General features: G+C 39.9%; 2 protein-coding genes across 7 annotated transcripts in view; one reads left to right on the top strand and one right to left on the bottom strand.

The window, feature by feature from the left end:
• Positions 1-234: 234 nt before the first annotated feature.
• On the top strand, positions 235-20066 carry unm_sa1614 (un-named sa1614). Of its 5 annotated transcripts, XM_082534459.1 has the most exons (29): positions 235-320; positions 507-682; positions 4228-4300; positions 4377-4522; positions 5121-5195; positions 5422-5471; positions 5590-5719; positions 5813-5898; positions 5988-6063; positions 6527-6607; positions 6710-6807; positions 7924-7993; positions 8117-8204; positions 8368-8416; positions 8800-8972; positions 10179-10312; positions 11069-11160; positions 11245-11431; positions 11608-11693; positions 11790-11905; positions 12466-12533; positions 13292-13399; positions 13808-14090; positions 14198-14365; positions 14478-14541; positions 15275-15318; positions 15950-16104; positions 16535-16660; positions 17277-20066. In XM_082534459.1, the coding sequence occupies exons 2-29, from the start codon at positions 557-559 to the stop codon at positions 17349-17351; spliced, it is 3027 nt and encodes a 1008-aa protein (XP_082390585.1). In that variant the 5' UTR covers positions 235-320; positions 507-556; the 3' UTR covers positions 17352-20066. The 5 variants fall into 5 exon arrangements, with proteins under 5 accessions (XP_082390585.1, XP_082390588.1, XP_082390586.1 ...); XM_082534462.1 differs by lacking the exon at positions 507-682 and having other exon boundaries at positions 258-320; XM_082534460.1 differs by lacking the exon at positions 235-320 and having other exon boundaries at positions 551-682; positions 14198-14356.
• st3gal8 (ST3 beta-galactoside alpha-2,3-sialyltransferase 8) overlaps positions 19892-25116 on the bottom strand; it is a 32756-nt gene continuing 27531 nt past the window's right edge. For both annotated transcript variants that reach the window (XM_082534471.1, XM_082534472.1), the window contains exon 9: positions 19892-24493. In XM_082534471.1, the coding sequence (XP_082390597.1) occupies positions 24263-24493 (231 nt within the window). In that variant the 3' untranslated portion in view covers positions 19892-24262. The remainder of the gene's footprint in view (positions 24494-25116) is intronic.

Below are 25116 nucleotides of genomic sequence, written 5' to 3'. Positions count from 1 at the left end.
GCTTTTATTGTCTCATCTGAGCCCGGAACCGGTGCCCGGTGGGTCCGGTTCTCCTCTCCTCTCCTCCGCTCTTTGTCAGCGGGTTCACACACTGACCACACACGGGCGGGTTTGCTGGTTTTCTCTCAATGAAGACGCTCTATCGGAGACCGACTCGATCTTAGGACGTCAGTGAACCGGCGGCGTTTTAATCTTTTGGTTGTTTCGTGCAGAGAGGCTGGTGGGCTTTCATCTGCTGCTGGGTTTAACCACCTTTGTTTGGAGAAAAGAAGCTGATGCTGCGGTTCACTCACACTGACGGAGGAGGAATCACCCAGCAGGTCTTTAATTACCCATTTCTTTTTTTAAATCAGCCAGTTGATGCTAGTTTCTCTTACCGGGACTGTGGGAGTCTGGACGTACCACTGATGGGCTCGTTTCAGCTGTATTTTTAATTTTTGTGTGTTGTTGGTGACTCTACGTTGCGCTTGGTGTCCTCGGTCTTTTGTGTGGAACTGGTCTTTCAGTTCCGGACTGTCCTGGTTCTCTCCCGGTCCTTACCGGCCTCAGGAGCACAATGCCGGAGTGTGTGTCGGTATCAGAGTTCGTCCAGGAGGTTCAGGAGGACTGGAACTCTCCCACTACCTCCTCTTTCACCTCCAAGATGATCAGCTGCAGGAACACAGTCTACCTGCTGGAGGAGGTCAGTACTGACAGAGGAGGGGTAGCAGGTAGTGGTAGCAGTCTGAAGATGCTTATCGTGCAGATTCAACAGGACGGGTGTAGGCTACCTGATGAATGAGATTATCCGTACACGGTAAATTGATTATTTGGCTTCTAGCCTACATTCATGGCCGGACCTAAGTGCTCAGGGTCCCCGGGGAAAATGAGCAGCTGTGGCCCCCAATCAATCCTTCATACCAACCCCTCTTTGTGTGAAATGTACAGTTTTTCCTTTTAACCCTGTCTCCTACAAATGACAACATTTTTATATTATTTGCATGTGATTAACAAATCACAAAGGCCTTTGCACATTAATTGTTTATACATACTTACTATAGATGATAAATGCCTGCAAGCATGAAACAGTTTATTCCTTTTAAAATTCTTCTTGGTACAAAAAAAATGTAACCGATTTAAATTTGTCTCCTTGTGAAGCACAGCACAGCCTTTCTGCTGTGTTTAGATGGTTCCCTTTTAGTCCTGCTTTGACTAATGCATTTTAAAACCTCAAACTTGCAAAGAGAGCAAGTATCAACTTGTGTGTCAAAGTGTAACAGCCTTTATATCGACGATCATCGCTGTGAAGAGAGTTGGGTCAAAGAACTACGACACAGAGTGTGCGACCAGGAGTGTGCAGGTCAATTTCTTTGTGATTCATGAGGTTATGCACTATGAATTTATTGCCATTGACGGTTTCCATTAACTAACGATGACCCCTGGTGCTTAGCGTTGTTGGCTTTTCAGCTTGCTATTCACAATTTCATTTAAATGTCTGTGCTACTTATCCCAACCTTTTGACACAAACATAGACTCACCACACTCTTGTTAAACAGACTAATCCACATTATAACACACAGTTCTGATGGTTGGACTGTTTTACCTCGATATGTCTTTTAACATTTGTTTAGTCACAGGTCTGACGACATTATGGTTTATAAATATTATCCATTGAGCGGCTCCAGAACTCTCGCTGCTGTGTGGATGTTTCATTATTTTCACTAAATTTCAGAGCCATTTATGAAAGAAGTTGCAGAAAATGTTACCTCTATATAATGCTATTGCAAGAAGCTTTTGACTGTCATGACTGGGTTTCATGACATTGACTACCAGCTCAACACTTGGTTCTATAGGAGTACAAGGCAGGCCTCATACAGTTTGTATGCCCACACCTCCTTCACCACCACCACTGCCTCCAGCTGTTTTCAAGGATCACACTGAAGCATTCCCAAACCAAATGAGATGCACAAATCTCCAGGAAGGCATCCTGGTCAAATTGCCCAAACCCCTTCAGCTGTTTTATTTTAACAGCAGTGTTTGAGCTTGTCGCCATTATATCGAGATCAAAGCCGCTGTAGACAAAAGCTGTGTAAACTGGGCAGTGTTTTGACAGGTGACAATCATTTTTACTAGTTCAGATATATTCTTAGTTACTGCGTACAGAAAAAGTAATGCATTCGTGTATTACTGTACTTTGAGGAAAGTATCAGATTCCTTATCAAAAAGCAATTCACTCAACTGTTTGCTAAATTCGTGCATTGTTTTTAATGACTATACTAGAGCTACATCTTCCATGTTTTACTTATTAATCAAAAACATGAATCTTCTTATTTACTGTCAATCGCCCTTCGAGCTATCATGCTTATTGGTGAAGAAATGTGATCATTTCTGTTAGACAAATGCTTCAGTCACTGAAGTCCAGCTTTTGTACTTCATTCACAATCAAAGTGTTGCTGTCACTTTGAGTTTTTGGAGGAAGACACAGAATCATGCTATGCAAAATTTGTCAAAACACAAGGGGTGCAAATGGTTCTCAGCAGATTGGTAGCATGGCTAATTAGCACAAAGCTGTTCCTTAACTACTACTCATCTTATATTTGCAGACATGTTGTTTACAGCCTTTCAGAACATCCTTGAATTGAAACAAAAAGCAGACTGTATCTCACTACGAAGTTTGACTAAAATAACATTCTGCAGTAACAGCAGTTTCTTTTCCATTTGTCTGCCACGACTTTCATATCACCCTTATAGTTTGCAGTGTGCTTGCAGGATTTCAGAAGGAAACGCGGAACAAAATCATGAAATGTTTACATCCGAGTTTTGTCTAAACCTCCCTTTGCATGCATATTTGCAAACATTTTGGACCCTTCATCCGAAGACTCAATGGACTGAAGCCCTTTAAATATTTACATATACAGAAGTAATTTCTTAATGTTAAAGTGATTAGGTCTAAAGTTAGAACATTTTATAATCTACTAAAGGTCTTAAACAGTTTGTAAATTTGCTCTGCTACTGTGTGAGGTCTGAGAGCTTGAATGGGGATGCCCCTCAAGCCAGCAGGCAGCGCAATTCCCTCAACAGTGGAGCTACTGACCCCGAGCCTGGCCTCAAAAACACTGCCCTTCTGCCCCAAACATGTACCCCCAACAGTGTTGGCATATGTTACCATGGCAACAGATTAATCATTCACAGCTATGGTTATTTGATGATAAGAGAAGGGGCCAGAGGGATAATTACGTAAAGGATGTTCTAGCTTGCACACTGGTACTGCATTCAAAGGAGGCTGAAAAACTGTAAATTACAGATTTAATTTTATAATTTCTAATTATTTATAAAAATTTTTAGAATAAACACCCATATGGTGGCATACCACCTGTTTATAGTGACATTTATTTCATGTGTGCAAAGTTTTAAAGCCACGAATAATAAGCAACATATAGACAGTCCAAGCTTGTCCAAAGATAAATTCCCAACAGGCAAAGATAAATGTTATTTCACTGTTTGACAATAAAGTAGAGCATATTAATAATGCTATGAATACCCCAAAATCTGCTGCAGATAGGGTCATTTGTTTAGTTCCTGTCATATTTTTTTGCATAATTATCACTTTTCTTTAATTTTAATGGCATTTATGTCAACATCTAGGTCATAAGGACACCTTTGAAAGTTGAATGTGAAAAAATCAAGCAAACCCTGAAGCTGTTTAAATGTAATTAAATGATAAAATTTGAAATTTGTGGTGGTTTATTGACGTAACACAGTATTTTCAACCCTAACATTTCCAACTGCAATAATAACAACCATCAATCATCATTTCCACACTCAAGTTGTAGTGTCAAAAAAAAAAGTACTTAATAATCAATAAGAAGCAGCAGCGCATGAAAACTGGCAGCCTCCATTAGATATGTGGTCTGACACATTCAGAAATAATCATGTAGAAATCGTTATACAAACTATTAACCTGTTAATAACTGCTGAAGGTAAAAAATTAACATCTTCTCAGAATGGGGAGAAGAGCTTCACTGTGGAGTTTCATGTGGAGATTTTTAGTGATCAGACGATGGTTCTCACACAGGAACGTTGCTGCCATCAAGCGATGTCATCAAGTTTGTCCTCTGTGTGTATGTTGAGTCAGCAGGTGAATTACTACCACCTCCCCTTCATGCACATGTACACACACATGCACACACTGCAGGTCCACACACTCTTTATTAATGTGTGTATGGTTTGTTTTTTTGTTTTTTTCAGGTTCTGGACAGCGACAGGTTGGTGCTACAGAAGATGAAAAAAGCTGCAAAAGCCAAATACACATCAGGTCAAGGTACACACCCCAAAATATACACGCACACATGCACATCCCCGTATTGTTCCCTTTACTAACAGCATTTCTGTGTCAGAACACGTGTCTCATTTGGAGCAGTACATTAACGCGATGGAGAAGCTGTCGGTCAACTGTCACTCAAACGGAGAGACGGAGGTTGGCTCCGCCTTCTGCCGCCTGGCGGACTTTTCCAAAGAGCTCCTCTCTCCCATGAAAAACCTGGTGAGTGATAGCAACAAAACACCTCCAGCTGATGAGTTTCTACTTAAAAATCTGTAACTTCAGTTTGAAAAAACCCTTAAAATGAGTCTTTGCTCTAGTTTGAAAATATCTGCCTCCTTCCTTTACAGAAAGCCCCATGTCGAGGAGCGCATAATGAGTTCATTTGCAAAATGACTGACTGACCAGCATCAGCTACATGATTAAATACAGACTTTTTGGTTCTATGTTATGACGAGTGCATTTTATTATCATTTATTGTCCAGTTATTCTGGGGTTTGAAAATGAGGTACTCATATTTTGATTGCTTTATTTAAATCCGCTGTGTTGGTGTACAGAAGCAACATTACTGTCACTGTCCGATTAAGGACCTAACTTAAGACCAAACTGTAGTTCTAATTACTATACATCTGGACGGCAGTAGACCGTAGTGAGCTCGTGACACAATCCTTGTGTCATATGGTTTTGTGCTCTCTGTCAAAGTCATAATCACCTAAACTGTCTTAATGTTTTTCATGTTAAGCAGTTCATAGTGTTACCCATGATGGCTTTGAGCAGTATGTGTTTTCCCTTTAGATAATTTATGTTTCTCTGTGTTCAGCTAAAGAGCATGCTCCACAACATCAACTTCTTCTTGGACTCTCTGGTTAAAGGAGACCTGAGGGAGGTGAAGGGGGTGAGGACATTCATCTTTGCTTAGTGCATTCATACCACCTAAATAACTCGTATGAACTATAACAGTCACGAGCCTCTGGCCAGTGTTTCTGTCAACATTTCACCAGAGTTCAGTCAAAAAAAATGAATCTTTGTAGTCTTTTTTTTACTGTTTAGCCTCAGGATGCTGCTGCTTGTGTTCAGTAAGGTAAATAATTCTAATTCCAGTTTCCTTCTGTGTCTCCTAGGATCTGAAAAAGCCTTTTGAAAGAGCGTGGAGGGATTATGAGAGCAGATTGTGAGTGACACTGAATTAACTTATGTTTATTTGCTAGTATCTAAGACTGGAAACTTTAATACGTTTGTATTAGGGGCAGGAAGATTTTTAAATTAAAGTCTTGAAACTGTGTGTGCAGTAAACAGGTGGAGAAGGAGAAGAGGGAGTTGGCTCGGCAGTATGGGATGGTGAGGAGTGAGGTGAGCGGAGGAGAGATCGCGGAGGAGCTGGAGAAGGAGAGACGCTCCTTCCAACTGAGCATGTGTGAGGTCAGTGACTCTTCCCCTTCATTTCCATTCTTATTTATTTTATTTTTTAAATGTGCAGCTTTCCTTCAATCGCTTCTTGTCTTTTTCCCTCAGTATCTAATTAGGGTCAATGAGATAAAGACGAAGCGAGGAGTCGACCTTCTGCAGAACCTCATCAAACACTACCATAGCCACAACAAGTAGGAGCTCACACAAACACAGCTTTGGCAAAGCTACATACAGTAAACTGGAATGGTTCGATTTACTACATCTTTATGTTTGTGTTCAGTTTCCTGCAGGAGTGTGTTTCCACCACTCAGAGGCTGAAGCAGTACATGGATGAGCTCAACGGAGTCCTGACCACGGTACAGGAAGCGCTAACAGCAGCAACACTAGCAGCAGCCTTTAAGTGCGGCTGGCAGATTGTTAATGATTTGCACAGAGATTAAAATCAAGTCATTTACTTTAAAAAAAATTATTATTATGAAGAATACAACATACAGAATAGAGACATTACATGAAGTAAGAAATTAAGTGATTTACTCTCTTTTTGACTTTCCTTTTGGAGCCAGCCTTGAGGAACTATACTTTGCCGCTTGGTTGTGCCCTGTCTCTGCAGTCACATGATCAAAACTCATCCATTCATACAGTAACTGATCAGCTCCAGCTCTCTACATATGTAATATACCATGAGAAGTAAACTCGTGATGATTTAATCCAAAACTAAAAATGGAAATTTGCTGAGTGAGATTTGGACGGTGTAAGCGCGGCAGCAGCATGTGATCTTGGATTAGCTGAGCTCTGCAGGTGAGCTGTTTGTGTGTGCAGGTGAAGCAACGTCAGGATGAGGAGAAGAGACAGCTGTGCACACTCAGAGATCAGCTGAGGCCGGTCGTCCACACGGAGCAGGTCAGAGACACAGACACATATGTGCGCTATTTTGCTGTTTGGACATGCAAAATAATGAATGTGTGTCTGCACGTGTGTGTGTGTGTGTGTGTGCGCGTGTAGGACTCTTTGCCTAAGCAGGTGTACAATATGCATCAGCTGCTGGGAGACAAACAGTACGGGACGGAGAGAACAGGATTCCTCTACAAGAAGAGTGACGGGTAAACACACAACATAAAATAACCTGCACGCCTTTTTAAACATTCACAAAGCAGTGCAATTAAGTTAAATGCCTCAATTACTCTTAATGTGCAAACTGCATTGGTAGTACTGATTTTTTTTCAATTGCAGTATTTTAAAGAAATCATTTAAATTTTAAAAACAAACGGTACCAAAGCGTTGATAAAATAGGGCAACTCCTATAAACAATGTTAAATAGTTAAAAGTATCTTCACCTTGACCGACATTTGTTCCTCGACATTAATAACGCATTTAGAAAAATGTATCTGACTTGTGCTCTTAATGGAGTGTCCTTAAGCTTTTTGGTGCTACTGACTGTTTGAATTTGAATAGTTCTTGGACCACTTAACCAACATCAGCCTGCAGCCGTTGGTTTAATGTTGTTATATAATCATGGTCATTGCATCATCTCCTTTTAAAGGCTTGTGTCTCATAGCTTAAGGCACTCTTTTATTCTCACTGTTCTTTCTAATATTGTGGTGTCTTTACCCTACAAAATGAAGTGCCTTGAGGCAGCTGTTGTGAACTGGCGATATAGATATTGAACTGACAAGGAGCGACATTGCACATGTGCTGGATTCGTACTTATATTTGTGTGTGTGGATTATGGAATGGCAAGAAACCGGCCTTTGTAATTTGTTCCCTCCAGACTGGTCGATGTTTTCCAAAATATTTATGTTGGATGGGGGAAGATGCTGCATTTATTGTGAAAATCAGGGAACAGATCTCTCTGTGTGCACCTACAGACTGTATATAAAACATGGCTGTAGATTTCGGGTTTGAAAGGAGGTTTAAAGGGAGAGTACCTGAAACTTATGCTTTTCTAAGGCCTCAGTTACACATGTGACTGGTTGGCAACCCACTGGAGACCAAAGTATGCTAGGGAAAATGTGTATTCCCTGACAGTTACTAATTTGCTGTAGACAAGTATGTGTTTCAAGCAAATGAAGGGCTACTCTGGCAATCTGCTAATCACCAAAACTATAGGGTGGTCTTCCTTATTGATAAGTTGCTACAGAGCGAGGGCACTAAGACACTTGGTGATAGTCAGCGCTATTAGGATCACTAAAAGGACTAAAACTGTGTTTGTGTTACAGGTTGAGGAAAATGTGGCAGAAGAGGAAATGTTCAGTTCACAACTGTTACCTGACCATCGCGCATGCTACTGTGAGTGCATGTGTATAAATGTATAAAGAGATAAAAACATCAGGAAAAATCTGTTTGGCTTAGTTCTCTTTGCTGTCTATGTTTTAACTGAATCTTATCAGCAGCGTTCTTTCTGCTTTTCAGCCGAACAAACCTCCCACCAGACTCAACCTGCTCACATGTCAGGTTAAACCCAGCGTGGAGGATAAGAAATGCTTTGACCTTATCTCTCGTAAGTGTCACTAAATGCTATTCTACATGTACACTGAAGTCGTACATAATTTAACACAAGATAAAAACTGCATGCATCCAAATATAAATTTAAATGCATGTAATCAGTATTATGTACTGTATAAATACGTCTCTGTAAGCATAAGATACACCTTTTCCTGCAGATAATCGGACCTATCACTTCCTGGCTGAAGATGAAGCTGAGTGTGTGGCGTAAGTAAAACTTTCTTCGGGCAGGTTGTTAACGGGCCACTCTGCTAAGTTTACACGTACAGTATGAGTTATGTTTCTGCAGGTCTTGGGCAGTATGATTGCACATGTGACACTAGACACTAAACATTACAAGTCTGAAAATGTTTAGTTAGACAGAAGGGGAGTTTCCTTTGCTGCTCCACAAACTTTGCACCTAAAGAAGTGAGATGCATGTCTCTTGAAACGCTGTCTGAGAGAGGTTGGACTGAGATGTCAGCGGCCGTGTGTGTGTTTTTAATATAGTAATGGTGGTAAATTGTCGGACTACTCTTTTCTTGTGGTGCTCACATCATCTTGGGTCTAAAAATGAGAACACATTATTAAGAAGTGTTGTTTGTTTTCAGCTGGATGTCAGTGCTCACTAACAGCAAGCAGGAGGCTCTGAGTATGGCTCTGGACGGGGGGAGAAAAGGAGGAGGAGGGAGTGAGAGCAGCGTGGAGGATCTGACCCGAGCCATCACCGATGACATCAAACGGATGCCGGGAAACAACAGCTGCTGTGACTGTGGCGCACCAGGTAATCAAACCAATAAAGTACACTAGATGTTATGCCGAAGAGATTACTGATTTAATTGTGTCATATTTAATCAAGCAAATAATTGAAAGATTATTTTGTGGCAAATAAGACAGTTGAATGAATAGCTTAGTTTAATTCCAAGCGTGTATTTAATATTTATCTGCTAAATGTTATATAATTTCTTATTAGCAGTCTGTATTTCTACAATCAGGTGGTTTGTGCCAAGGTAGGCTTTTAATGTGGAAAAAATCTCTCTCGCTAAATGAAAATAAAACTGAAGTTGTCATTTTTGGCAGCTTTGTCAATAATCACATCGATGGCACTCTGGGCCCCCTTTCCTCCTCCTGTAAAACACATGTAAAAAACCTCGGTGTCTACATTGATGATTGTTTTAAATTGAATAAGCAGGTGAGTGCAGTAGTCCAGTCCTGCTTCTTTTTTTTTTTTTTCCTGCTTCTTTCAGTTTAGACAGCTAGCCAAGGTAACACCATACCTCCCGGCTAATGTCTTTGAACGTGCCATTCACCGTTTCCTTGCTTGCAGATTGGACTACTGCAATTCATAGTATTTTGGTCTCGACCAGGCCTCCATTCATTGTCTTCAGATGGTCAAAAATGCAGCTGCTCGCCTGCTAACTGGTACCAACCGGAGAGAGCATATAACCCCAGTTTTAGCTTCTCTACACTGGCTTCCTGTCTCCTACAGGATCCAATTTAAACTTTTACTTTTTGTTTTTAAGTCACCTAATGCCCGAGCCCCTCCTTCTCTGTCTGAGCTCCTCTCTGCTTATGCTCCATGAAAAACCATGAGGTCAAGCTCAAAATTAATGCTGTCCATCCCACGGACTTATCTCAAATCTCATGGCGATAGAGCCTTCTCTGTGGCAGGTCCCAGACTCTGGAATAGTCTCCCCCTAAATATTAGATCTGCACAAACACTTGATCGATTTAAATCACTACTAAAGACACGTTTCTATGCCCTGGCTTTTAACACACTATGGCCCAAGCATTTTGGTCTTATTTCAAATAGTTTTAGTTATTATTTTAATTCTTTTATTGTCCTATTATTGTTATTATTGTATTACATTGTTGCTTTTTTAATGCCATTTTTACATTGTTAAGCACTTTGTGCAGCATCTTCTATCTGGAAATGTGCTATATAAATAAATTTGACCTTGACCTTTGACCTTGACCTCTCTTACTGTAGATCCTGGGTGGCTGTCTACAAACCTGGGTATCCTGACCTGTATTGAGTGTTCAGGCATCCACAGGGAAATGGGGGTCCACGTCTCCAGGATCCAGTCTCTGAGCCTGGACAGTCTGGGAACCTCAGACCTGCTGGTAGGTCAGACCTGTTAGCTAATGAGCTTATCATTCATGCTTTCCAGGTGTAACTGGGTTCACGTCTGAAATGCTACTGTGCAGGGCATTTACATGTGCTCAGCTGAGAACTGTCATTAGCATGTGTCATAGTTTCAGTTAGCTTTGTGAACAGTTATCAAAGACATTTGTAGAGATAAACTCTCAGGTAGTTTCAACGTTTAGAGTCTTTTTTTTCCTGCTGTGCATTTCCATTGCTTTGCAGCTGGATCTTTACTATTTCAGTGCAGTGTGGTTTATTCTGACATATGTAATGTTAGAAAATATTTAACTAAATGTCAAACTTGGTTATTTAATGTTAATTCAGAGAAGAGATTTATATCCATGCAAGACATAATAAGTTCCAATTCTCAGTCAGCAGTGACCTCTGACAAACTGAAAAAGATTGTAACGTTACATCTCGATGCATTCTCAATCATCCAGGTAAGTAAATCCCCAAAAGTTGATTCTGTTCATCTGGGCGTAGCGTTTTCAGTGGGAGAAACGTTTCGTCACTCATCCAAATTACTACTTCAGTCATGACTGAAACTAGCCATGAGTACCGTTCACACAGAGTTGGGAGAGAGTCCCCCAACTAATCCAATCTAGCTTATTCTGAGGTTAAAAATCATGATGATTCTTATTCTTGATACAATACCCACTGAATGGGTATTACATGGCCCTCATGTTGTTTGCCCTTGACTGTGAGCTCTCTCTCTCTCTCTCTGTATCTCCCAGTTGGCCAGGAATGTCGGTAATTCTGGTTTTAACGAAATACTGGAAGCCAACCTGCTGAGTCCGTCACTGAAGCCCTCTCAACACAGCCACATGTAAGAGACGAACACAGGTGCACACACTCAAAGGAAATATTTCACACTCTAACAAATCTGATGTTGTATATTTTTGACGTGCAGGCCGGAGCGTAAAGACTTCATCCTGTCAAAGTATCAAGATGTTAACTTTGTGAGGCGGAGTCATAGCTCTACTTCGGCGCTGCGACTTCGTCTGCAGGAGGCAACCAAGAGCTGCGATATCTACACTCTGATCCAGCTGTACGCTCAGAGGGCAGAGCTGAGCCAGCCACTGCACGCACACATACAGGTAGCTAAACATACTTGATACAGGCACACTGATGTGCATGTTGGATTGCACGCACATACATACAGATATAAAAAACCCCAGGTATAATCAGCTACACACGCACAGCTACATTAAGATGCATGGTATTAATAATCTGGGAACAACATAATCTCAAGAGATTGTTTTCTTGCCATCAGGAGAAAGGAGAGACAGCGCTCCATTTAGCTGTCCTACTGGCTGACAGGACATCACTACACATCCTGGACTTCCTGGCTCAGAACTGGTCAGTCTGCTATGGAAACCTTTGTTACACCTCAGTGTGTGTGTGTGTGTGTACCTTTGTGTTTACCTGCATGTTTTTCTTTTTCTTTTTTGTCAGCTCTAATGTTGATACACAGACATCAGCGGGAAACACGGCGTTGCACTACAGCTGTCTACACAACAAGACCGACTGTGTGAAGCTGTTGCTGAGAGCCAGAGCCAACACACACATCAGTAATATACACACACACACACACACACACACACACACACACACACACACACACACACACACTTGTATAACGTATCTGTCAGAGCTCTCATTTATCAGTTGAGCATCAACTGTGTGTAGAGGTTATTTAATGTCATTCTGATAAAGCATATGAGAAAAATGTCAGACTCTTCACATCCAAAATAATCCGAGTTCACCAGGATTACTGTCCCAAAGATAAAACACTCTTTATTTCAAACAACCACATCATCCAGAGGTTCACAGTAAGGATCGCAAAGACAAACTAAAGATAACCTGAAACAGAAGATCAGTGTCTGTAGAGTTGTAGGTCTTCAGCCTCACTCTCCATGTAGAGTCACCTGCCTTCTGCGCCCATGCCCATCGACTCCAGCCAATAGATGAGGCCCAATAAAAAAACAACAACACAGGAGGACTGTCAGACAATAAGTAAAACGCACAGTTTTTAGGTTTTTACATGTAGAATATTTTTGGTGACTTGGATAAACTGATGATATTTGGTAATTATTTCATTATTAATTAATATCTTAACCGTTTATTTCAGAGAACGAGTTAGGAGAAACCGCTCTGGATGTGAGCCGCAGGTTGAAGCACACCCATTGTGAGGCACTGGTGAGGTCATCGCTCTGATTACAGATTCACATCAGACTGTCTGATAAATCAGTAACCACCTGTTATACTGTGTTATCACCATATTTGACCAAGATGCCAGAGGACTAAATTACTAGTTTTTTAATTTTTAAAAAATGTATTTAGCAAGATAAATGATGGTCTGTTACTATAATTAACTGCACAGCAATGCATCTTATATCTTTAAAAAGGCGTCCAACATGGTGAAAGCCCCAGTTTAGTGAGTCATATAAGTGGAGGTCAAAGCTAGCAGACTATCTTGTCTATAGTGAGCTTAAGTCACCTACCTGTTAATTTTAGTCTGTGTTTTAACTTGATTTTGTATTGCTGTTGTAGCACTTAATATTTTTACTCTGTTGCAGTGGTTTGTGACTGTTTGCCTGTGAAACGGTACTTACTTGCTTACCTGTTAACCAAAAGGCGTTGATAAAGTTTCACATTGAACACCTGTGTAGTTTTTATAAAAGAGCAAAACAGATACAGAGCTGAAACTAATTATTTTAGCAGGTTGTAAACAAGTGAATTTCTGTTGTAAAATCTGGCATTTTAAAGGCAGTCTATAGAGAGGCACCTAGTTTTTGGACCTATCCTCAACTGACCATCTTTTACTCTCAGCATAGATTGTTAAGCAGCATGCAGTCAAATACTGCTCAAACCTGATAGGTCAGTAGCTCCTAAAGCCTTGTCCCTTGTCTTTGAAGGTGATCCTCATTTACAAATATTTTACTGTGTGTGTGCAGTTGCAGAAAGCCCAGTCCAACCAGTTTGACCATCACGTCCATGTGGAGTACGAGTGGAGGATTCGTCATGACGACCTGTACGACAGTGATGATGACTTTGATGACAAGGTAACCATGGCAACTGACAGGCTGCTGAGTTGAGATTTTTACAAAAAAATGTCCTCAGAGTAATTTAAATGATGTCACTGCCTTTTCTTCATGTTCTGCTTTCATATATAAGTATAAGGGGGATATGTTACTTGTATTTATGATTTACTCTACTCTGCTATCGGAGTTTTGCACAGTTCACAATTTGAAATAATCCTTATTTTATTGGGTTATGGTGCAGCCCATTGGTTTGTACTCTGTTTGAAATAAACATGTTTGGCTCCCTTCCTCGTTAGAGTAAAAGTCTTTGTGCATAAAATCTGCAGTTTAGTCATGATGCTCATAATGAGTTTTAAGCTATCGATCTTTATAAATTGTTCACTGCTTTCTCTCTGCTAACGTCTTCATGTGCTTCACCCTCTGTTTCAGAATGGTCCGTTGAAAAAGGAGCGCTCCACTTCCTCCTCATCCTCTTCTTTCACCCCCTCCTTCTCCTTCTCCTCCCGTCCCTTCAGCTTCAGTCAGTCCAACTCCTCCTGTGTCACGTTGTCCTCCTCTGGAACACCCGGAGGACCAGCTGGAGGCCTTCTCAGTGTGGGGAGGAGACTCGCCATGGCTATGGAGCTTCACAGCCATCCCGCTGGCTCCGTCCCCAGCCCACCACCTCCTCCTCCATCCTCTCCTGCGCCCCCGCTGCCTCCCAGGGTCAAAGGTCAGCTTATATAAACATTTTTTAAATGTTTTATCTGGTTCAACGTCTTTCTCTGGCTTTACCTGCTGCCTGAATGAAAAACCTCAATGCTCTCTTTTGGCTTTCAGCTCCCAATGTTCCTCCTCCTCCACCTCCATCTGGAGGAGATGGTATGGGGGAGGAAGAAGAGGGAGAGGGTGAGGTATTCTTTCCCCTGACAGGAAATAGAAGGATTACCCCTCCCTCTCCGATCGCCGTCCGACACAAGCGGAGCTGCTCTGAGTCCAGTAAGCACGGTAATATCTGAGAAACACACTGTAATTAATCAGTCAGAAGGATACTGTGTTATTAACTGTGTGTGTGTGTGTGTGTGTGTGTGTGTGTGTGTGTGTGTGTGTGTGTGTGTAGATTATGGGTTGCCAGCCAGTCCCAGGATATACAGTGGTCCAGACTCCTCCTTCAGGAAGTGTGTGTGAGTATCCACAGCACTGCATCGAGCACATCCAGGAAAAATCTGTCTCATGACCAGTGTTGTGATCATCATTGGTGCAATAGCTGCTGCATTGATGATCACAACACCGGTTGTGTCTCTTTATTATTTTGTAAAAGTGTGTTGTTGTTTTTTTTGTTTTTTGTATGAATACAAACTCCAGGAGCACTACAGGAGTTTGTATGTACAGTCCAGTGTTCTAAAATGGTCCACTGAATTTTGTGTTTTTGTATCCTAGCTTTAAAAAAAAAAAAAGAAGCTAAAATTTAACCTTTGCTGATGAAGCTTATAATTGGATGTGCGATGAAGGGATGTCTCACAGACCGAGGTGCTATTCTGCTCATGTTGTTGTTCAGAATTCAAACCCGTAGAACAAAGTTTTAAGCAAAATAGAAACAAATTAATTTTAGGAGAGATCCTAAAATTTGAATTTGTTCAAAATCTGTCAGAGTAAATTTATTGGGACAGACAGCAGATATGAATATTGTTGGTTTATTATTTCATACATGATTGTAAAAGAATTAAAGAGGACATAAAAGGTTAAAGCTGGAACTTTATTCTTAAACAAAGTGAAGCAGTTTCTACCTAGATAAATTGAGGTTGTACTGACCTCTGGTGGATAGGAGGTGAAATACAGGTCAGTGTGATGAGCTTCAAAACACCACAGACAATAACACGGACTCCTTCTCTTCCCTGTCTGTCTCTGTTTTTCCAGTCCAGCTTCTCCTCTCAGCTCACTGACTGAACGATCTGACAGAGGTACTTCCTGTCCCAAAACGTCTTCTGAGACCTGAGTCTGTTTTACGTATCAAGAGTCTGTTAAATCCATTATGCCTATCTGTGATAAATGTTTACAGACAGCGTGCACCTACAGTCTTTAACCAGAGAGCAGAAGAGCAGACAAAATCTGAGGATACATTTTGGCTTCTATGAGTTTACACTGACTTCTATGATGGTTTTTTATTTATTTATTTATTTATTTATTTATTTTTATTAAAACAAAATTTATCTGCAGTTTTAGTGAAAATTCCAAAATCTTATCTGAGGATTTGCTGCTTTTTCTTATTTACAGCACATGTGTTGCTTGTGACTGTTCCAAAAAAATGGTTATTTTATCTGACAAAGAAGTGAATTGAATTTAGAGATTAATATTCACATTATTTAATATATGCAAACATGTATTACTTTACATGCACAAAAACGCATTATTTTTTTTAAAAATAATTTAATTTAGTCATTTCAGGTCATTTAAAACTTAATTATGACTAATTAATAATGCATTTTAATGATTATTTTTTCTCTATTATGAAATTGTAAAATATATATTTAATGTAATTATTGTCCCTGTATGAACGAGAATGTACTTAAAACCTGAATCTTTCTGTCTGAGGTTTTCGGAGGGCGGACAGTGAAAGTGGCTCCTCCCATTTCCAGATCCTCAACAGTAAGGCACCAATAAATGGCTCTCCATCCAATCAGCGCTCTCAGAGCTTTGAAAGTGAAAGCAGAGGCTCCGCCCCTCAACCACTTCCTCGTAGATCACTGGTGAGATTTTTGAAAATATTTAACGTCCCATCAACCTTGCAGTGTTTTAATGTTAGGAAGAAAAAAAAAATCACAATCCAGTTGCTTCCGCAACACGTTTGCCATCATCTTTCAATGCTGTGATTACAGCCATTGCCCAACTCTCTGTGAATAATACTCATGGTCTTTGATCAGTGGTCATGACAATTTGCATAGTAATGATCAAGAAATCTTTAATAGTAAAGGGGTATAATTCAAATAATTTGTGTGCAGGTACAGTAGTTATGCAAGCAAAAGGTACAAAGAATGAGCATAAAATGAAAGAAGTGAATCGATATCATATTTGGACAACAGAGGAACAAATTCCAATTGGCAGTACAATGAAATTATAATTGCTACACTGTGATACATGAGCAATAATGTTACACCTGATTTGGTATGTATCAATTAGCCTCGAGGAGCATCCAGTCGTCGGGTTCAGGCGCTGTATGACTGCCAGGCCGACCACCATGACGAGCTGAGCTTTTCTGAGGGCCAGGTGCTGGTGGTCCTGGGACAGGAGGACAATGATTGGTGGGTAGGTATCAGTATCACCAACCCGACCTCTCATTAGAGCCTCGGCCGGCGGGTTGGAGAAAGTCTCACAGTGTGACCTCATCTGTCCTCTGAACTTAAGTCTGTACTTCAGCTGAAACATATGCCCAGAGGCCTGTTCTGGTAAGGAGAATTTAAAGCTTATAGGATAAACTTTGGGTTTAGCTGGATTTTCACTGCTAACAAAGGTGGTTCAGTTCTTGCTAGGATACTCTAACCTGTGCCAGAGCAGCTTATATTAGTCATCAGCATGTATGAAATCAAACTGCTATTAACTAATTCTCTGGAAAAAATGGCATCACCATTTGTGAAAGTGCTCTTGAACCTCAGTAGCTTTTATAGATCATCTTTCTATGATGAGCATTAAAAAGAAATATAGATTTTTTTAAAGTATACATTTTACTGTTGATATTTGCTTAAAAAGTTACCAGGGCTCAAAATCAAATCTTTACCCCTCCTTTAGAATAAAAAAAAAAAAAGTACATAATACGAAGGCAAAATTTTGCAGTGATCCACTCAAGTGGCTCTCACTCTTCAAACCTCTGTTTGACTACATGTCCAGTGAACATTAAGGTAAACATCTCTCTCTCTCTGTGTAGCATGGTTACATAGAGGAAGAACCAGACCAGAGAGGGTTGTTTCCGTCCTCATTCGTCCAGCCGCTGTCTGACTGATGTGAAACCAGAACTGGGCTGACCTCAGACCAGCACAAATCCAGATCACCGCAGAGCTCTGGAGAACCAAACCACATCAGAACACCTGATCTGCAGATGGACCAGGTCAGATGTTCAGAGGCTTCAAATGTTCATGGTCCTGACACGGTTGTCACAGCAACCGGTGTTCCTCATGCCTTCAGTTACCATGGAAACATTATGGATGACCTTCAGTAAAGACAACACATTATTTTTATGTGGCTCCAGTTAGGTCAGGAAAAAAACAATGAGACAGCCTCGGACAGACCAAACAGCCAGCACTCGAGGCTGCTGTAGCCCGGACTTTATTTATTTACTCAAAAAGCAAAAAAATATTTAAGCACAAAGGGCAAATCACAAGAAACAGCAATCCCCTGGATTTTTATTCTGAAGGTAATCTGGGCCTCATTTTCTTTTGATTTTATTATAATTTATTTATGTTTTCTGAATTTGTGGCTAGCCAAAACACACAAGCTACTGCTGCCACATTTTAGGTTTCGATAGACCCGGACTCAGGCCATATTATTGATCAGATCTGTTGGTTACAGCTGCTTACCCGGATAGCACAAAACACTCTGAGATGCCAAGGACCAAAGCTCTAAAGTGAGATATGAAAGGTGGACTTCATGGGAGACTCGCATTTCCTTCCAGTTGCCTTCGATGTCCCAAGATATCACATCGCCTCAGTGAACACAGCAGTGTGTTGCTGCCACGTTTGCAAAATGAATTTACTCAGTGCTCAAGTCTCAAAACTTCTCATTATAATGAGTTACTTCTGTCGTGATTAAATAATTCTGTTTTAAGAAGAACCGTTGTATTAACATTATAACCAGGGATGGAAAGTTTTATAATTATTATTTTATTTGGCTATTTGAGAAAAATAAGACCTAAAATTCAATCTCAGTAAAAGTACTGAGTTATTTTAGACATAGTTAAACTTAAGCAACAATTTAAAAAAAAGAAAGAAGCTTATGTAATATACATATACTCAAGTAATGGCATCAAGCACAAAAGTAAAGCACAAAAATAGACAAACTTGGTACTTTAAGACAGTAGAATTTAATCATTGTGCATAACCTGCATGTGTTGGATATGACTTTAAGAGAAAACACAAATCTTCTTAATGTATGTTCAATAATAATAATAATAATAATAATAATAATAGGATAAGAGTTTTTAATGTTACATGTTTTATTTTCCCATTAATCGTTTGTGTAATTCTTTTATTAGGTCCGTAATAGTGAGCTAAGCACCGGAACTTCATATAGCACATTTTGTATGATTTGTGTAAAACTTTTAGTAAAATATAGAATAAGTTCTACTGAGGCACCATGTTATGTGGTACATTTAATGAGGCAAAAACACAAAACAAAAAGGGAATTGTGTACTGGACATCCTAGCATAATGTAACTAACACCCATTCAGACTGAATTTAGAACAGCATTTTGCTTTTTAAGGCATTGTTTGTACTTTAGTGACCTGTGGCCACTCAACTTGACTACTTCCATTCCTGGTTACAACAACATATCAGCTTATAATAACCCCTGGAAAAAAGTTTGGAATTATTAAAAAGAGTTTAAAAAAAAAAGTCTTCTGTCTAGCAAATGAACAAATTGTTTAATTGCTCTGGCTTTATGAAACATGCCTCAACCAAATGTAATACTTTTTTGATAAAGAAGATCAAAGTACCTCCCCTCAGGCTTATGCAATGGCCTGAGCACATGTACTGGAAGGGAAACTAGTTTTGACAAGGAGGCATTTTGCTCAACTCATTTTGCTATGTTATTAAAAAGAAACATCTAAAAAAAAAGTGTGTGTGTGTACACAAAACTTTAAAGAAAAACAAGCAACCGTATCCATAATTCTGGATGAATGACCTCTCCTTAGTTTCAAAGAAACACTAAGGAGAGTACTTCCACAAGTCCAACCTACACAGGCACATGTGCTCCTCCAAATGTCAAACTAGTTACTGCAGTTGTTACAGAGTCAATGAGCCGCTGTTAACTAAATAATTAACTTGAGCTGCAGTAAGTCGAGCATGATTCAAATTAAACACTGTTGAAAAATGTCAGAATTCAGCTGACCTTCGTGAATAGACCCCCAAAGCTCCCCCATAACATCAACACTGGGTTTCATCCATGAAAAAAAAAAAAAAACATTCTCCATCAAGCTGATTCCAGCTTTCTTGTGTAACAGCTGACAGATGAGCTTTGCAGGTTGGAGAACTTTTTTTTTCTTCCCTAAAATAATTTTGCCAGGGGTTGTAAAAAGACCTTTCCTTATAGCATCTCTGTATAAACTTCTTGATTCTTTTTTTCTAAAACATTTTCATGAAAGAAAACAGTTCTTGTTAAAACATCTTCATTTAAAGAAAAAGAAAAAAAGAATTTGGCATAGTGGCAGAAATTCATTGGCGTACGAATCAGCTTTTATAGACAAACTCCACAGACGATCAGTTCAGCTCTTACCTCCAGAGTACGGACAATTTTTCAAATAGAAAAACAAAAACCCATGAATTCTGTTTTTAAAAAAAAATGTTTTATTTCATTCAAAGTGACAGCGGTGGATTCAGGATTTTTATCTGTTGTTTCAATGCTTCTGTCAGTTTGGCCTCTATAAATGGACTGATAATCAGCAGGTTTGTTAAATGAAACTTGCATGACGAGCCGAATTAAAGCTATGGTACCACAGGCCGAACACGTTTGGTCACTTGTTGTCACTTTGTACTAAATCTACAGCTCATGTACAGATGTTTATAATGGAATTACGAGCAGCTGACTAAGTGGATTTATCTGCACCTAGCAATGGAAATAAAACTCTACATTTGAAGACTGCAGAGAGTCATTGAGCACAACTTTGGATTTAAAGTCACAACAAACTCCTTTGTTAAAGGTGAGGAAGTAAACTTGTTTACAACAATCCAGCTCAGGACTCAGAAGGGCTGCTGCTCTGTCGTTTTCTGGCATATTAAAGCATTCCTCATCTGTGTGTAAACTGGATAATTTCCCAGGTAATTTGGCAGGAAGTTTCCTTCCCTTCCTGGACAAGGCAACAAAGGTTTAGATCTCAGCAGTGAATGGAAAAAGTTTAGAGCAAGCAGCAGATGTTTCATATTAACATTAAGGCTTCTGGCGATGCAGCAGTTGGATTTACAAGACACTGACTTGTTCCAGACAGATAAGGGTAAACGCTTCACTCAAGCTAACACCAATGACAGAGCAACATCCTCCAAATGAAAATTCAGCATTTGAATTTTTTGAGAAGTCCTCAGCCTGCTTGTGATTCTCAAAGGGTTGTTTTTTTTTATTCCTCCATTAATGGTATCTGACTTGTTTTCCTTTCAGACAATAAAATAAATAAATTAAAAAAAATATCCTACCAACCTTGTACAGTTATACTTGGTAAAGAGGAGTGTTGGACAACACATTGTATGAACATTTTTCTTTGGAGCAGATTGATCTTTTCACTGACCATCAGTCTCAGGGTGGTTTCACACTGGCTTATTTGTATATATATGTCTACATTGTCACCACAAATATGCACATTTTTGTTGCATTAAAACAACACGCCAACCTCATTACTACAGCAGGCTGTTTGTTTCTTATAACAGCCATTTTTTAAAGTACACATATGCACAGAATTACAAAGCAAACAGTTGCATTCATCAACTTGTGGTTTAAAAAGTACATCCAGTAGGGGGCAGATCAGAGACAAATTACAGACTCTTCATGACAACCTTAAAAAGTCCACTAAAAAAAATAAAAACAAGATAAAAATGTTTTTTTTAGTATTAAGATTTTTAGATAAAAATCTAATACTATATTTACCTCCTGCCCACATCGACAATGGCACATGTGACCCAACTGTGTGAAGCCCAAAAGTTATGATTCCTCAGACTTTATATAAAAGACATAATAGTTTCTGTGACATCACCCACTGGTTTCTGGACAGTGCATCACACTGCATCCATTAGTCACCATTTTGTCTTGGTTAAGAATCTGCCTTTGTCAACATACTTCAAAGCTGCCATGCTCCTTCCCCCCCCCCCCCAATCTTTACAAAACCCACATGTTCTCAAGGAGAAACTACTCCTACTACTGTGATGACTGCTACTAATATAGAATTTCTTACTTAATGTCAAGAAGGAAACCCAAAGTAGAAATGCTTTTCTCTAAAGGCCACTTGAGGCTAGCTTCGAAATGAAATAAAATCACATGTAGGCAGCTGTAAGTGCCAAATTTGAATAACATGGCCTGATGTGCCTGATTGTACTATCAGGCAACCAAAAACGTCTGTGGTCCAATTTTGGTGAGCAAAAGTTTGAGAAACAAAAACCAAAAGCATGCAGTCTGTTGCTTAACACGAATCTAAAGTCTAGTTAGTAACCAGGCTTGCAAACATCAGCTGGTAACTGTCATGTAATTAATATATCCTTAGTATCCTTATTTTCTTATTATATTGTTTTATGTACTTTAATAATGAAGGTTTGTAGAGAAAAGGCCACTTTTGACTCAAACTAAGTGCTCAGCCAGACTGAAAACAGGAAGTGTAGAGCTGTACAGCGTATTAATAAATGCAGGAAGCCAGACAGAAAAGAGAAACTTTGCCATATAAGCAATGGTTGTATTGAAACTGTGACGTGTAAAGTACCAAAATAATACCTATATGAGACAAAGTTTATGATTCTAATGTTAATGATCCTGCAACTGGCGTTTTGGGCTGTGCAGGGGTCTCTCTCTCCAGGAAGATGATTTAATAAAAAGAAATATAAATGTTTTAACACACTCTGAGTCGGTTTGCTCTGTTTTATCATGGGGACAAAAGAATCGGGGTTAATATTTGGTGTTTCCGCCCGGTTCGTTTGTGTCCCAATTTGAATTTCTTCTTAACATCAGGAGAGTTGACATTGAGACCAGATCAGCGGCTGCCGCTCAGAGATGAATTCTTCTCAGGCAGCGGCCCCAGTGTGGACATGGACTATGAGATGTTACGCTGCAAGTTTGATTTTCGGGAAAAGAGGTGCAAGCTGCTTCTTCATTGCATGTGTATTTTTATAGTCAGGTTTAATTCATGCATCCTTGCACTGAGCTGTGGATTCAAACTGTCTCACTTCTGATTCTTTCCAAAAATAATTTCACATGTAACAATTTGTGTATGTGTGTTTTCTATTCATTCACGTAATTGTTAGTTCATGTATTTATCTTTCTCTGTGGTGGACAATCCTAAACCTCCATGAGTTCAGCCTCCATTTTCAATCCAATTATATCCTGTACTCTCTCACTCGAACTCGTCCGGGCTTGACCTCTCACTGGTCCCTGTCCCTCTTCTCACAGTGTCCTGTGTGGCCTTCAAATCTCCAGCAAACACAGGCCCAACTCAGCTGTTTCTTCTTCTCTGTTAATCTTTCAGTCTTTTCTTGTAGGTTAACTCCCAGCATGGCAAATATCACGTCCAGTGCCTTCAAACAGTCATGTCACTTGTCAAGTTTGTGATTCAAAGCTCCATCAGTGGCATTCATACATGACCCTTCAGTGTTATAGGTCAGTTGCACTGACTTTTGCCTGCTGTTAACTCTTCAAGTTCACGGTGCTCAAACCCCAAAAAGAAGCACAGAGAACCATTGTTCCAGAAAATGTGTTTAGGAGATTAAAAGCTCGTAAGACATAGGTTAAATGTGAACATAAAAGATATGCACTACCTGTTAAAGGGGGCGAAGAAACCAGGCCTAAAGTTTAAAGATGAAACGGGTTAACTCTATAGAGGATGTTACCGAAGGTTGACAAAATAATCTAGGACCTTTTACCAGAAAAGCTAATTGTATCTGTTTGGAGTTTACAGTGTACACTGAGGGACGTCAGGAGTGGTTTTAAACTGGGATTGAAAGAACAATACAGTATCCACATCTGAACTGATATTACCTGTGATGTGCCAATATCAGCCCTTATATTTTCAATAACTAAGTTTAGGTTTCAAGTATCACCACATTTTGAGTATTTTTGTATTGACGTGCAACAGAAGGACTGGTTCTCCTGACTTTACTACTCCAAAGAAGGTTGGATACAACAGGGGGTTATGTGCATTGATTAGAAAACTAAAATCTCCCTATTTTGGATGAAATCAGCTGCAAACCTTGAGACTGCAGCAGACTGCTGAATCACACAGGCTGAGAACCAAGACAGGACAGGAAGTTCCAAGTATCATTGGCTTACATTCTGAAAATGCAGAAGTAACAAGGCTTAAAAAGTTTGTCATGATCTTCTAGGTCAGGACGGTTTGTGTTAAAATTAGGATCAAATAAAATGGAGGGATTATAAATGATATACAATGCAAGAAATCTTATGTGGCCAAGTGAACACTTCCTTCACTCGGCCTCTTTCCACCATTTCTTCTTAAGGAAAAAGTGCTTTTATTTAAAAAAAAAAAAAAGACAGAGAACAAAGGTTATCCCTGTGTACCTATAAAATCCAATAAAAACAAAGATAGGATAAAATAAAGTTTGTGGTTGTTTCCAGCTCACAGCAAAGGTCTTTGTGGTCTATCCCAGCAGTTGCACACGTCAGGAAAGTTGGTTTTAGGTCTAGAAAAACAGACTGATTTTTTTGAGTTGAGCTTTAACTTCTTTCAGCCAGCAAACGTTGGAAGAGGCAGGGGATCTCTAAATTAGATAAGCCTCACAGATGTGTCCACAGGTAATTCAGCTGTCTGAAAAAGCTTAACAACATTCATTCCAGCATTCCTGGATGTCTGACTCAAGGCAGTTGTGGTGACTGACAGAAAAAGTGCAGGAGTCTAATTTCTACCCAAAACAACAAATGTATGGTCTAAAAACTGGCTCAGATTTGGTTTGAGTGCCAGAGGACAGCCAGGTGTTTTGACGATCAGCCAGGTAGAGGTCAATTGAGTTTATGTGCCAGTCTGTCGTTGGTGCCTAGTTCTGTCTGCACGGATGTGGTTGTGTTGAGGTGTAGAGTGATCTTGCCTTCGTTGGCAAGGTGTTGGATGATCTGATTCTCAAAATCAGCGCTGTGGACGCCAGTCTTCTTGAAGGCTCCGGCAAACTGATTCTTCTCCCAGTAATGATGCCAGTTTCCTTGCTTGTCTGCACCATAACCAAACACTGACACCTGGACAGAGAGAAGGAAGCTATTTCATCAACCATGCATGACACACTGCTGACAGGTCATACTGATACTAAATACATCCCGCTTTTATACGCTTCATTTCATGTGTGACTTCTACCCTCACATATTAATTTTTGTGTGAATGCTGTAAGGCCCGGGTTCGAATCCCGCTTATGGCAACATTATATTCAGGTAACAGTTCAACTTTTTTAACTCTTTTCAACACAAACTTCAGCTTCTTCACCCATTTTCAGCAGAATTTTCAGCTTCTTCACCTCTTTTCACAACAAACTTCTGCTTCTTCACCTTTTTTCAGCACAATTCAGCTTCTTCTGCACAGTACACATTTTTTCTCTCATCACATCTTTGTTTGGGACCGGAACTGGTTTGGCTCAGTGGGATGAGCAGCCGCTGTGAGACCTGGTAGCAAAGGTTCGAATCCTACCTGTGGCGGTTGCCGCACATCTTCTCCCGTTTGCGTGCACTCTGCTTTCTTGACATTCTTCAGTCTACCCTTTCAAATACAACTGTCTTCAGCAGTTCAGCTTCTACACCTCTTTTCAGCAGATAATTCTGCTTCTTCAGCTGTTTTTTAGCAGATTCCACTACACGGCATTCAAACTGCA

This window comes from Aulonocara stuartgranti (assembly GCF_965226115.1).
Source record: "Aulonocara stuartgranti genome assembly, chromosome: 5".
NCBI lineage: Eukaryota > Metazoa > Chordata > Actinopteri > Cichliformes > Cichlidae > Aulonocara > Aulonocara stuartgranti.
This window is presented reverse-complemented; position numbering and strand designations above follow the sequence as displayed.

What these genes read in the sequence shown, in the direction of transcription:
- unm_sa1614 (XM_082534459.1), top strand. Translation starts at nt 557, where the DNA reads ATGCCGGAGTGTGTGTCGGTATCAGAGTTCGTCCAGGAGGTTCAGGAG. An exon ending in TCAACGGAGTCCTGACCACG is followed by an intron (nt 6,064 to 6,526) that starts GTACAGGAAGCG and finishes TTGTGTGTGCAG; the next exon opens with GTGAAGCAACGTCAGGATGA. An exon ending in CAGAGCCAACACACACATCA is followed by an intron (nt 11,906 to 12,465) that starts GTAATATACACA and finishes CGTTTATTTCAG; the next exon opens with AGAACGAGTTAGGAGAAACC.